At 41.4% G+C, this 12,594-nt stretch overlaps 1 protein-coding gene across 3 annotated transcripts in view; it reads left to right on the forward strand.

Moving 5' to 3' along the window:
* Positions 1-12,594, forward strand: part of KIF4A (kinesin family member 4A) — a 116,804-nt gene that overhangs the window by 56,943 nt on the left and 47,267 nt on the right. For all 3 annotated transcript variants that reach the window (XM_045879259.3, XM_064574206.1, XM_064574205.1), the window contains 5 exons: positions 3,364-3,496; positions 5,403-5,461; positions 5,567-5,672; positions 10,648-10,704; positions 11,704-11,889. In XM_045879259.3, coding sequence (XP_045735215.1) covers positions 3,364-3,496; positions 5,403-5,461; positions 5,567-5,672; positions 10,648-10,704; positions 11,704-11,889 — 541 coding nt within the window. The remainder of the gene's footprint in view (positions 1-3,363; positions 3,497-5,402; positions 5,462-5,566; positions 5,673-10,647; positions 10,705-11,703; positions 11,890-12,594) is intronic.

The following is a 12,594-nucleotide window of genomic DNA, read 5'->3' on the forward strand; positions in this document are numbered from 1 at the left end:
CCCTTCTCTTTGTAATTTTCCTTCTTTGGGTAATTTAATCTTGGTTTCCTGATAATAATTTAAGAATGTTGGATAAAGAAACTGAGGAAAGCTGGGATCTCTTAAAGGATCTCTTAAAGACCTAATTTAGTTTAACCACTTTATTTTATTTTTTTAAGACTTCATTTATTGAGAGAGAGAGCACAAGCAGGGGGAGGGGCAAAGGGAGAGGGAAAGAGAGAATCTCCAGCAGACTCCCCGCTGAGTGCAGAGCCCAATGCGGGGCTCAATTTCACAACCCTGAGATCATGACCTGAGCTGAAATCAAGAGTCGGACACTTAACTGAGTCACCCAGGTGCCCCTAGTTTAACCAGTTTAGAAGCAACTGACCCATCTTCCTTTCCTTTCAGTTTAGCACAGACCTGTTTTATGTAAGACAAGACTAATGAACACAAGACTAATGAAAACTATTCCAGGGCGCCTGGGTGGCTCAGTTGGTTAAGCGACTGCCTTCAGCTCAGGTCATGATCCCAGGGTCCTGGGATCGAGTCCCGCATCCGGCTCCCTGCTCTGCGGGGAGCCTGCTTCTCCCTCTCCCACTCCCCCTGCTTGTGTTCCCTCTCTCGCTGTGTCTCTCTCTGTCAAATAAATAAATAAAATCTTTAAAGAAAAGAAAAAGAAAACTATTCCAGACTTCCAACCACCAAGAATATACTACAGGATATAGTTTCAGCTACACAAAGATAGATTCTAAGAAACAGTTGATGAATCAAACAGTGAACTCAGCTGTTCAACATTTTACAGAGAAATAAAGATACTACTTCTTTTCTCAAAAATGTATATTTTAAGAGACATTTCAGGGTGCCTGGGTGGCTCAGTCAGTTAAGCCTCTGCCTGCTTGACCTGCATGACCTGCTCAGGTCATGATCCCAGGGTCCTGGGATCGAGTCCCACATCGGGCTCCCTGCTCAGCGGGGAGTCTGCTTCTCCCTCTCCCTCTGCCCCTCCCCCTGCTTGTGCTCTCTCACTCGCTCGCTCTCTCAAATAAAAAAAGAGACATCTCATAAAGGCTTTTTACAAAATGTACAGTTCATACAAATGGATTTTTTTTTTTTTTTTTGCTTTTTGTCCTACGATTATATTCTTTTCTTTTTGAATGTGTGTCATGGAAGATTTTGCATTGATTTTCTGTGAGCATTTATCAATATGCATATGCTCAGCTAACTTGAATTCCAAACATTGACAATTAAATAGCCTGCAAAAGAGGAAACACTGGTTTTCCATTGTATTTCCCCCCATTTAGAGAAACCCTGGAAATTTTTAGGAGAAAAAACTATTGAGTTAAAAGTATCATTACTTTGGAGCTTGTCAACTTACATAAATGATGCATGGAAGTTTTCAGCTTAATAACAATAAGAAAATATCAGAGCAATCTAAAAGAACACTAAATTTGCCAATTGTTTATCTTTATAATCCACATTTTAACTGAACATTCTTTCATAAGAGTCTTAAATTCTCGGGACGCCTGGGTGGTTCATTTAGTGAGTGTTCCACTCTTGATTTCGGCTCAGGTCATGATCTTGGGTTGGTGAGACCGGGCCCCGTGTAGGCTCTGCACTCAGCCCCCTGCTTGTGCACTTGCGCGCTCTCTCTCTCTCTCTCTCACATAAACAAATAAAAATCTTTAAGAAAAAAAATTTAATTAAAAATAATTTTTAAAAAGAGTCTTAGTAAATTCTCAGTAGTATAACCTTAGACCTTATACTGTGGCCTTGCTATTAACTTCATGATAAAGAGCATGCTAAGATTTTCTGTTAAGAATTCCTGGAGGTCTTAAGCTGGGTGAGAGGGCATCTATTCCTGAAATCCTTTTCAGTTCTTTATTGAGATTGAGAACAGCTGTTCCCTGTCCTTCTTTTTCTCTTTATTATAGCCTTGACAACTATTCATTTTTCCCTTCAGTCTCCTTCAGATCCAAATCTTCATATTTCTTCTGATCTTTTTTCACCAGTCCTATTTTCCAGTCTTTTGAACAAGGAATCCCAGTGGATTCCAAACAAAACAAAACAAAACAAAACTGTCCATCTTGTTGGTCTTTTCCATTAGCCTGGAACTGATACCAAGTAATCTGCATAAGTTCCAAAGGTTCTTATCTATATGTATTCCTTCAAGCTATTTCTGTTCCTCCCTTCCACTCCTACTTGATATGGACACCATTGTTGCCACCACCCACTCTAAGCAATTTAAAATTGATAGACAAATGAACAAGAGGTTTCAAGCAAGGCAGGCATTTAGAAGGGAACATTTATGGAGAATTGTGAAATGTGCTGTCAGTGGCCACTGGTCATTATATCAAATCTCTGACTTCTTAATTGCTGTTTCCCTAAACTTCAGTAAATAGGTAGTTGACTTATATTGATGAGGTTAAATTTCAGCCCTGAGCGGAGTCACTTCTGCGTCCTCCGTACCTCTTCCTTCCTTGCTGCCCTAAATCGTTAATGAGGGATTGAGAGTGGGAAGAGGAGGGAGACACATGTATCTTAGCTACAGTTAGCCTTCACTTCTTTTGTTTGTTTGTTTTTTATTTAAATTCAATTAACATAGAGTGTATCACCCAGTTACTCCATCCCCCCACCCCTTCCCCTCCAGCAACCCTCAGTTTGTTTCCTAGAGTTAAGAGTCTCTTATGGTTTGTCTCCCTCTCTGATTTCATCTTGCTTTATTTTTCTCTCCCCTCCCCTATGTTCATCTGTTTTGTTTCTTAAACTCCACATATGAATGAGATCATATGATAATTGCCTTTCTCTGATTGACTTATTTTGCTTAGCCTTCACTTCTTAGCTACATGGTACAAATAGAAAGATCTTAAACTAAGAGCTAAGGGTAGAGGTTAGTCATTTCTGTTGCACTATGGCTGGCTCTGAATTATTACCTTCCTGCAAACCATTAATTCAAAGTATTTCAGGCATATGTTTCTTACTCATTCAGTATACGACCTGACTGGAATTGGAATGGACACACTTTTTTCCAGGCTTTGGGGAGTTAATTTTATTTTATTTTATTATTTTTTAAAGATTTTATTTATTTATTTGACAGAGAGAGACACAGCGAGAGAGGGAACACAAGCAGGGGGAGTGGGAGAGGGAGAAGCAGGCTTCCCGGGGAGTAGGGAGCCCGATGTAGGGCTCGATCCCAGGACTCTGGGATCATGACCTGAGCCGAAGGCAGACGCTTAACGACTGAGCCACCCAGGCGCCCCTGGGGGTTAATTTTAAACCAAACCCCACACACACACCTAAAAGGTCTATGGGATATATTTTTATCCACCTTTGATATCGGTGTTATTAACAGGTCTGTTTCTTATGTTACTTTCTTTGTTTTAGTGTGGAACCATCAGAAAGTCTACAGTCCCTGATGGAGAAGAATCAGTCCCTGGTAGAAGAGAATGAAAAATTAAGTCGTGGTCTGAGCGAGGCAGCTGGTCAGACAGCCCAGATGTTGGAGAGGATCATTTTGGTGAGGCCCCCACGACTGAGCCACTAGCAATCTGGACACTTACTAGCTTTGGTTTCTGAAATATTTAACATGCTTCTCATTATGAGAGACAAGTTATGTGGAAAGGAATGGATTAATATCACCATATCCGCCATGGAGCCCCTCCAGGGTAAACACATAGGCTTATAATCAAACATACAGAAAAGTTAAAAGAATCGTATAAATCCACCACAGAGAATCCACATGGATCTCATTTTAAAGTAGATTTGTTCTAAAATACCAGAGAGGAAAGAACCAGGTCCTTCTGTCACCTAAAGTCTTGCCTAATCTTTATCCGTAATATCAAGTAACTATCCCCTCAGTGAGATTTTAGGTCTTCTGTACCTCCTTTCCCCTAATGTTGTCATATTTCATATTCTGTCCTAACAGCTGCCATGGTGAGATAGAACAGCTAGGAAATTCATGTTAATTCCTTTCACATATGGTTAATTTCCAAATAGTGGATCACTACTCAACTGATTACTCCAGTTCTGTATCTACTACCTGTCTGAAAGTAACCCGGATCAGTGCGTGCTGGCTCTGCCGCTAACATTTTTCTACTAGTCTAAATACAACTCAGTTTTTAATTGTGCAAACTATTGCCAAAAGCGAAAATGAGTTTCCACCAAAATGTAATTGAACATCTGTAATTTACACGCCTTCACGCATCCATGCGCTCTCTAGTCAAGGAGGCGTATGCTGCTTCAGGATTCTTTAAAGGGGACCAAATTCTATATCCATTGTCCATTGCTACTGGAAGGGTGAAAATGGGAACTGGAGGATTTTTATATACAGTTTTCTGTCTCCAGTGCTGCATTCTGTACCTTTAAAGTAACTCTAGAAGCTGTGTTTCACACATATGCGAGTGTGGCTGACGTAACAGATGGAACCTGTTACTCTAGCCACATACCCATCTGAACTTTATAAGGTTGCTATAATGGCTACGGGAAGGCTTATTGCTTGATGTCCCATTAAAATGTCATAACAAGGGCGCCTGGGTGGCTCAGTCGTTAAGCGTCTGCCTTCGGCTCAGGTCATGATCCCAGGGTTCTGGGATCGAGTCCCACATTGGGCTCCTTGCTCGGCAGGAAGCCTGCTTCTCCCTCTCCCACTCCCCCTGCTTGTGTTCCTGTTCTCACTATCTCTCTCTCTCTGTCAAATAAATAAATAAATAATTTTTTTTTTAAATGTCATAACAAGAACAACATTTTTGTCCTCTGTAAGCTGTCCTTCCCAAATCTGTTGCAGCGTCTCGCATGTTACAGATCCTGTGAGTGAGATAAAATGGAAAATATCAATCACCCTTCCCAAAATGTGTCTCCCTCTGCCATTTCTTCTCGGCCATATTCTTGTGCCTCACCCTTTTTCTTGCTTTCTCTTACTAAAACCAGCCTACCATATCAGATAGTGTAACTGGAAAAAAAAGCTCAGCTCATAATTCAGTGTGAGGCCCTTTTACATTTTCAGTGCCCTTATGCTGGGGCTAGGGAACTGTATAGTGTAGGAGGCAGTTTAAAGTAAGTGGGTTTTTTGCAAACAGCGGTGAGTAGCGTGCCAGGAAGTATTGCTTTTTCCCCCAGTTGCAAAGTTCTATATGGAATTAAGGCTTCACACTCCACACCATAGTCTGAGCTTCATGGCAAGCATAAGACCCAGCTGCTTGGATGCTATTTTTAGTAGTTCATGTTAACTGAAGGGCTAATTTCCATGACTGTTAAAAAAAAAAAATACCATTTCTCACTAGATCACCAAAGCCCACTAAATCCTTGATTACAGCAAAGGAGGCAACCTCTACCTAGGTTTTAATGCATTAGGGGTAGGAGAGAGGACATAATTAAGTGAAGCTGTCAGGCATCATCACTGATGATCTCCTGGATCTCTGTTGCAGACAGAACAAGCGAATGAAAAGATGAACGCCAAGCTAGAGGAACTCAGGCAGCATGCAGCGTAAGTTTCATACCAAATGTCTGTTAGTGACCTTAGTATATAATCATCGATCCTCTGGTCTTTGCAGTATGATTAACCTTTAGGTGCCTTTGTTTGAATTTTCAGCCTCAAAGTGGATCTTCAAAAGTTAGTGGAAACTTTGGAAGACCAGGAATTAAAAGAAAACGTAGAGATAATTCGTAACCTGCAGCAAGTGATTACCCAGCTATCGGTAAGCCAAGGTTGCGGGGGGGGCGGGGAGGCAGTGTAAATAGACTTACTGCTTTCGTTTGTTTCTCTTGCTGCATATAAACATATCTAACTCTGCCTTTTGCCGAAACAACTAGATTGTGAGCTGTTGGAGGATGGAGATCATGGATCATTGGATATGATCTGAATACTGAATTCGTTAAATCAAGACACTCACAGGTTACATATGCAATGGCACATTCGTATTTCAGTGCTTGAATCAAATGCTGGATGCAGCAACAGAGCAGTTGCAAAATTGCCTGGTAGTTGGGGCGCCTGGGTGGCTCAGTCGGTTAATCGACTGCCTTCAGCTCAGGTCATGATCCCGGAGTCCTGGGATCGAGTCCCACATAGGGCTCCCGGCTCAGCGGGGAGCCTGCTTCTCCCTCTGACCCTATCCCCTCTCATGCTGTTTCTCTCTCTCTCTCTCAAATAAATAAATAAAATCTTCAAAAAAAAAAAAAATTGCCTAGTAGCCCGGGCGGCGGTCATTGACTTGCTGTCCCTTCAGTGTAGGCTAGCTTAACAAGAGGCCTTGTGCCATACCTCAATTTTAAACACACTGGGTTCTTCTGACAGATAACTTAGAGCAACCAGGGAATACCATAGCTCTCCTTTCTAACCAGTAATAAATTAGTTTGAATGATCATTCTAGAAGTTCCCATTTTTATTTAGTTTTAGAACTACAATAGTAGTAGTGTGGGGGGGAGGGGGTTGGGCGGCGGTTATTTCTTGTTTTTCCCAGAAGAAAAGTTCTTAGAATCCTACCACCCTAAAGACCTTTTATTGTTGGTGTTCCTTCTCTATTTTAGCCCTTAGACATATATACTTTTTTTTTTTTGAAGTTGAAATCATGTTATGTTAAGGGACGATGGTTGGTTAAGGGGTTATGGTTGATTTTGTTCCATCTATACCCTCTTGTTTATCATTCTGAACCCGTGACATGTTCATAAATGACTGGTGGTAATTTCTAGCTCTTGGGGAGAGGCTTTAACTTTACCAGAACAGTGATTCTTCATCTCAGGGCTTGCCCAGTGTTTCCTAGACTTGTCAAAACAGTATCACAGAATCATCTACACCTGCATTTTACTCTGAAAGAGTAAATTTAAAAAATACCATGCAGTCTTGTGGGAGGAAGGGTTAGGATGAGTGCCAATAAATTAAATGAGTAAACTCCCCAAAAAACTAGAAAGCAGTGTTTTAGAACAAGTAGTACTGTACAAAACTGTTCAGAGCAGTCCGAGATGACAGCTCATTTGTCCAACACCCAGACCACAGCAGTTGAGAACCTGGGCTCCAGAGCCAGACAGACCCTGGTTGGAAGCCAGTTCTGCCACTCACTAGCTGTGTGACCTTGCTAAGTACTGTATTACTATCCAAAAGAAAATAGTCTAAGTGGCTCCAAAAGCGGCTGAAGGCATTATTCGGCCAAGGCACTTGGGGAGCTCCTGAACTCCAGGTAACTCCCTGAGTCAAAGCAGGACTGGAGTTTTGTAGGGCGAGAAGGGGCGGGTGTCCTTGTGGTTTGGCTCAGGTAGCAGTTCTGGCTAACTGCCATGAAATTTTGGTTGGAGGCTCTTCCAGTTTTCGTGCCTCTTGCTTAAATTAAGAACATTGGTGCAACCCCATCCTGCTAACTGTCCAGTTATTTTCAAGGGTCGTTCTTGCAAGCCTTAAAGTTTGTTCGTTGGTTAAGGTACACAAGTGGGAGAGGTGGCAAAGAAGGGGGAAAGGAGGCAAGGAAAACTAAGAACCCTCTCTCTCTGTTTTAATCCTCTTACATTAGCAGTATGAGCAAAGGGTGATTAACTGCCTAGAAAACTGAAGAAGTCAGTACAGAAGAAACTGGGCTCTAAAAAATGAATAGAAGTTTGTCCCACAAAGGGAAAAAGACAATCTATGTAAAGAAAAAGGTATATGGCAAAGCGAAAAGGGATGAAAGTTTAGAACATAATAAGGACTTCATTGTGGCTAAATTACAGAGTGTACACCAGAGAATGGCTATCACAAGGTGAAATTTCACCATCGATAATTCCACTTAAATATAGCTGAAACATATGATGTATGAACACCTTGTGTGAGCTGCCTCGGAATTAAGATAATCTAGGCTGTGGGACCGTACTGGAGCTAAAGCTTATATGATCACAGAAGAGTGACCCAGGCCACCGTTGTTCATGGCCACCACACCGATCTTAGAGGATTTCCCACCACCTCATTTCTGGGGCTTCGAGTCACGTGGGAATGATGAAGGAAACCCATGGAAACAAGTTGTTAACAGAAGAGAAGGCATATCTGCGGTGAGGATCTGGTGATACGACTGGTGCCTGGTGTGCCTCTAGAGGAAGTTGCTAGTGGGGGCTGACTCAGAGGAACTCTGTAGAATCACTGAATTCTGCCACTAACATTCACTTGGCTCGTGAAGCACAAAGGTACTAAAGATTGCCACAAGCTGATAAAGTCCCTGGCTTCCCTCCACTGTCACAGTTAGGCAGAGTAAACCCCTTGGCCCAGAGCTCCTGCTGGACTCTTGAATCAGAGTTCTCCATGTCTATTGTTTGGGACCCTCCCAGCTATATATTTTTTGGAAATACACAACAATGTATCCTGTGGCTTTTATTAAGACTCACTACAGTGAAAGCAAAATGTTTCAAATGTAAGTGCTTGTGCCCTTCGTTCTGGATTAAAACTATTTTTATTTTAAGTGACGGGTGAACACCCCCTTTTCAGTGATGAAGGCAGCCGTTGTTCCCGAATCTTCCTCCTGGGGCTTTAAGCACTAAACTGTACCATTTCTTCCTTTAAAATACAATTCAAACAAACCTCCTTGCTACAGTCACCTGTGAGGAAATTCATGCAGTCCTTTCAGTTCCCACAAAATCAAATTTTGTTGTTGCTGCTTTTATTCCCTCCTCTAAGACCAGTTCCATAAAAAGCATTTTGCATGCCCAGTAATGGTATTGCCTACAGCCTCCAAGTGCGAAATTCATATGGGAAGGTATTGCTGGTTAATATAGCTCAGCGTACCCTAGCTTTGTTTCCTTGACCATCGCCTTCAGCAAATCATGTATTTTTACCTTACAAGAGGTTCTCCGTTGCAGCCTTAGAATGAGAGAGAGAGAGACTGTTAGATTGAAATAAATCCTATTGTTACATATTTATATTTAGGATTATGAAGACAGAATCCTACCATGTTCATGTAGAACATGTCACCAAAGCTTAAACTTTCGCATTATAAAATTTTATTGGGCCACAGACCAAAAGGTAAACCCACAGTAACATGTCTTCTTCAAAGATTAACCCATCTACTTTGATCCTGACCCCCTGGAAGGTACTAGAGTCTAAAGTCTTTTGGAGACTAAAAAGTCTCCAAAAGCCAGTGTTACAGGCTTTACTAATCTAGGATAGGTCTGTAAGTAGTCCATTTACTGAAACCGAAAATATGGGAGGGAAGAAAGGGTAACCATTAACGTATAGTATATCGAAGTGCTATTTGTCAAGAAGGATCTCATGTCTGGCCCTTGGAGAATCACCAGTATTGTAAATCATGAGGAGAAGGCATGTGGTAACACTGGAGCTTCCTCTGAATTTTCTTTGAGTCTCACTGATTGGGAATTTCTGGGCAAGAGACGTGCTTTACAAATAGCACTTACTAAGGCCTCTTTGCTCCTTGCCTTGAAGGTACTGAGCTTCAAGTTTCAACAACTATGTAATCTTTCACTGGGCCGATGCAGACACTCCGTGTGCTCACCCTAAATTCTTTCCTTACTACTGAGCCAATAGCTCTTTGACCTATGACCTCTTTAATCATGTGACTTCCTGGGGGCACCTGGGTGGCTCAGTCGTTTAGCGTCTGCCTTCGGCCCAGGTCATGATCCCAGGGTCCTGGGATCAAGCCCCACGTCTGGCTCCCTGCTTAGCCGGGAGCCTGCTTCTCCCTCTCCCACTCCCCCTGCTTGTATTCTCTCTCTCGCTGTGTCTCTCTCTGTCAAATAAATAAATAAAATCTTAAAAAAAAAAAAATCATGTGACTTCCTGGAAAGAATCCTTTCTTCCCAGGGCTTGCAGAATCACTTGAACAGAGGTGGTAATCCATATGGTCCAATGCCAAATAAAGCTTAAATTCCAGTGGGGAGAACAGAGCTTGCTCGTATGATAGCCTATAAACAAATTAGTCCCAATAAGTGGTTTTAGGTTTCCCTTTTAGATGGCTTTTGTTCCAGAGCCCAGAAGAGGAATAGCCCTTCTCTGGAAGGGAATCCGTGCTTACCCTTTCCCTTCAAGTAACCACTACCTGGAATAGCTGCCTATGATTGCTTGGTTCTTCTGTATATGAGGGAGAGGAGCTGCAGAATATTTGTCTGACTTCACGAGCACATCTTTCTGGGGTGTCGACCTGTGGAATGTATTTCCTTCTAGAGTAGGCTCTTGCTACTTTGACTGACTGTAAAATAAAAATACCAAATAACCTTTCATTCTATTCACTTTTCTACTGCATTGCCTTTATTTTGTATGTCTGTTTTTAGGGTGGTATGTCCATGAGAACTGGCTAGACCTGTACGTTACAGAGGTAGACTTAGTGGTAAAAACATAAAGAGTAGAATCTATAAAACGGGTTGAACTTTGGTCTGTGAGAACACGGCTAATGTTTCACTCTGGCCCATTGATCTCTGACGGAGCAGGAGAGGTGCAAGATATAGGTCAATTGCCACATGACCCTTTTTTTTTTTTTTTTTTTTTTTTTTACAAAGACTACACAATTGACCTTGTAACGAGGATAGACTCTTAAGAGGTGGGACATGGAAATCTGTGGTTTGGGGTGTATGTGTGCACAAAATGGGCCCAGCACCTTAAACGGTCTCTATATACACTTGAAAAAAATTGAATAACCAATATAAAATCCCCTAGTAAGCTTCACTTCAGAGTCTTTTCCTAAACTGAAACATCATTTGTCATTGCAGGACGAAACTGTTGCTTGCATGGCTGCAGCCATTGATACTGCAGTGGAACCAGAAGCTGTAAGTAATTGGCTTTGTGTGGAACTGGGAGCTTTAACTGTGCCATTTCCTGTAATTTATCACTCAGCTGAGGATGAGTGTCCCCAGTGGTTACCATCCTCCATAGAATACCTTGGAAATCCAGAAATCTTGAGTGTAAATGTCAGCTTTGGAAAACCCTAAATTGCATAGGATCCATGTCTAGTAGTATAACTGGTAGGGCATCTCAGGGATGTCATTGTCTTTATTTGCAATCTGGCTTACCGATTCCTTGTTAGATGTTAGTATTCTGCATCAGCTGTCTAGCAAGTTGGAATGAAGAAAGGAACAAATCAGGAAATTCTGGCAAAGTCAAAAAAGCATCAGAGAAGACATGGAAGAGATTTTTTTCTCATCATACTTTTTCTATGGTTGGGATGGGTAGGAGCTAAAAGAACCAAGGAGAATATCTGGAGTGTTTGCGTTGCAAGAATAGATAAAACGTATTAGATGTTGGCTAAAGGTTATAGAGTAAAGTCAAAATGGAAGGCTAGACAATGGTTTGCTTGAGACGTCTTTTCCCCCTGAAACAAACATGTATCGGTATTTTTTATATTCTGAAAGAAGAAAGATAGGAGATAAATCGGGTGCCAGAGGCAAGCTCTGTAAGAATAAACAAAGCCTCTTCTCCATTTCCACCATTCCTAAAGTGCCACTTCCAGAACTCTTTCTCCTGTAAAGACCCCTTAGGATGACGTCAAAGTTAAGAAATGTTAGCCCAATCAATAAAGGAAAGAGCAAGAAATTTAGTTTACTCTAGAAGAGTCAGTTAAAGGATATAAGAAATAAGGTGCCGTGAGAGCGGGAAAATAGGTAGGCTCGATTCATCTTATATGTTTAATGCAAATGTATGAGAAGCCATATTTTTAAAAGAACAGAGGTACTAACAATGGAGAAGTGGCTGTGAGACCTGATGAAGCAGGACCTAAGGAACTCCAATGGCTTGTTTCTCTTACAAATCATTATCCTGATCTTTTCCAGCAAGTAGAAACCAGTCCAGAGACCAGTAGATCTTCTGATGCTTTCACTACTCAGCATGCCCTACGTCAAGCTCAGATGTCTAAGGAGCTGGTTGAGTTGAATAAAGCCCTTGCACTGAAAGAGGCCCTAGCCAGAAAGATGACTCAGAATGACAGCCAACTACAGCCCATTCATTTCCAGTACCAGGTAAAATATTTACAAGAGCAGCATTTGTTCATGTCTACCATCTCTCTTTAATTGTATGGGAAGAGAATGGGCACACTGTTCTTGATGATGATGAGAGAACATAATGTGCCTAGTATACATGGAGTTGCATTGTTGTTTTCCAAAAAAGGATACATTCAGGATAGGGAACCTGCAATTCTGTTTCATTTAATCTAATACCTTACCTTATGCAATAGGTATTTAATAAATAGTTTGATAACATAATAATAAATGTGGTCCCTACTTGTGGAGAAATTTTGTTCTAATAACCGTACTGACATTCTAAGGAAGATAGATCTCTTAGTAGATGGCCTTGGTTATAGTGTGAATTAGGAAGAGACTTATAATGGATATCACTTGACTTGGCAAATGACTAAACTGGTTTTCCTAGTGGTAGTTCTATCTGGCCCTTGCTAATTAATAATCAGGCCTTTAAGACTTGGCTTTCAGGTTATTCCACAGAGTTACCCTTGCTTCAGACCTTATTTTCCATTGTAGCTCAGTGTTTCCCATCCACAAAATGATGTTGGCTGTGCTGGTAGAGGAAAGGGTTGATTGTTTCCCCGTCTAGCTATATCCTACCACCCTCAGGTTCTATATGCTGGTAATCAAGAAATCCTGATAGTATTCATGCATTTCTACCACAGGCTCCCCTAAAAACAAGAAAAGTGTTTGTCCCAAAGAATT

Source organism: Mirounga angustirostris, unplaced genomic scaffold (genome assembly GCF_029215605.1).
Source record: "Mirounga angustirostris isolate CCGP_5_RB_7025 unplaced genomic scaffold, mMirAng1.0.hap1 SCAF_11, whole genome shotgun sequence".
Classification (NCBI taxonomy): domain Eukaryota; kingdom Metazoa; phylum Chordata; class Mammalia; order Carnivora; family Phocidae; genus Mirounga; species Mirounga angustirostris.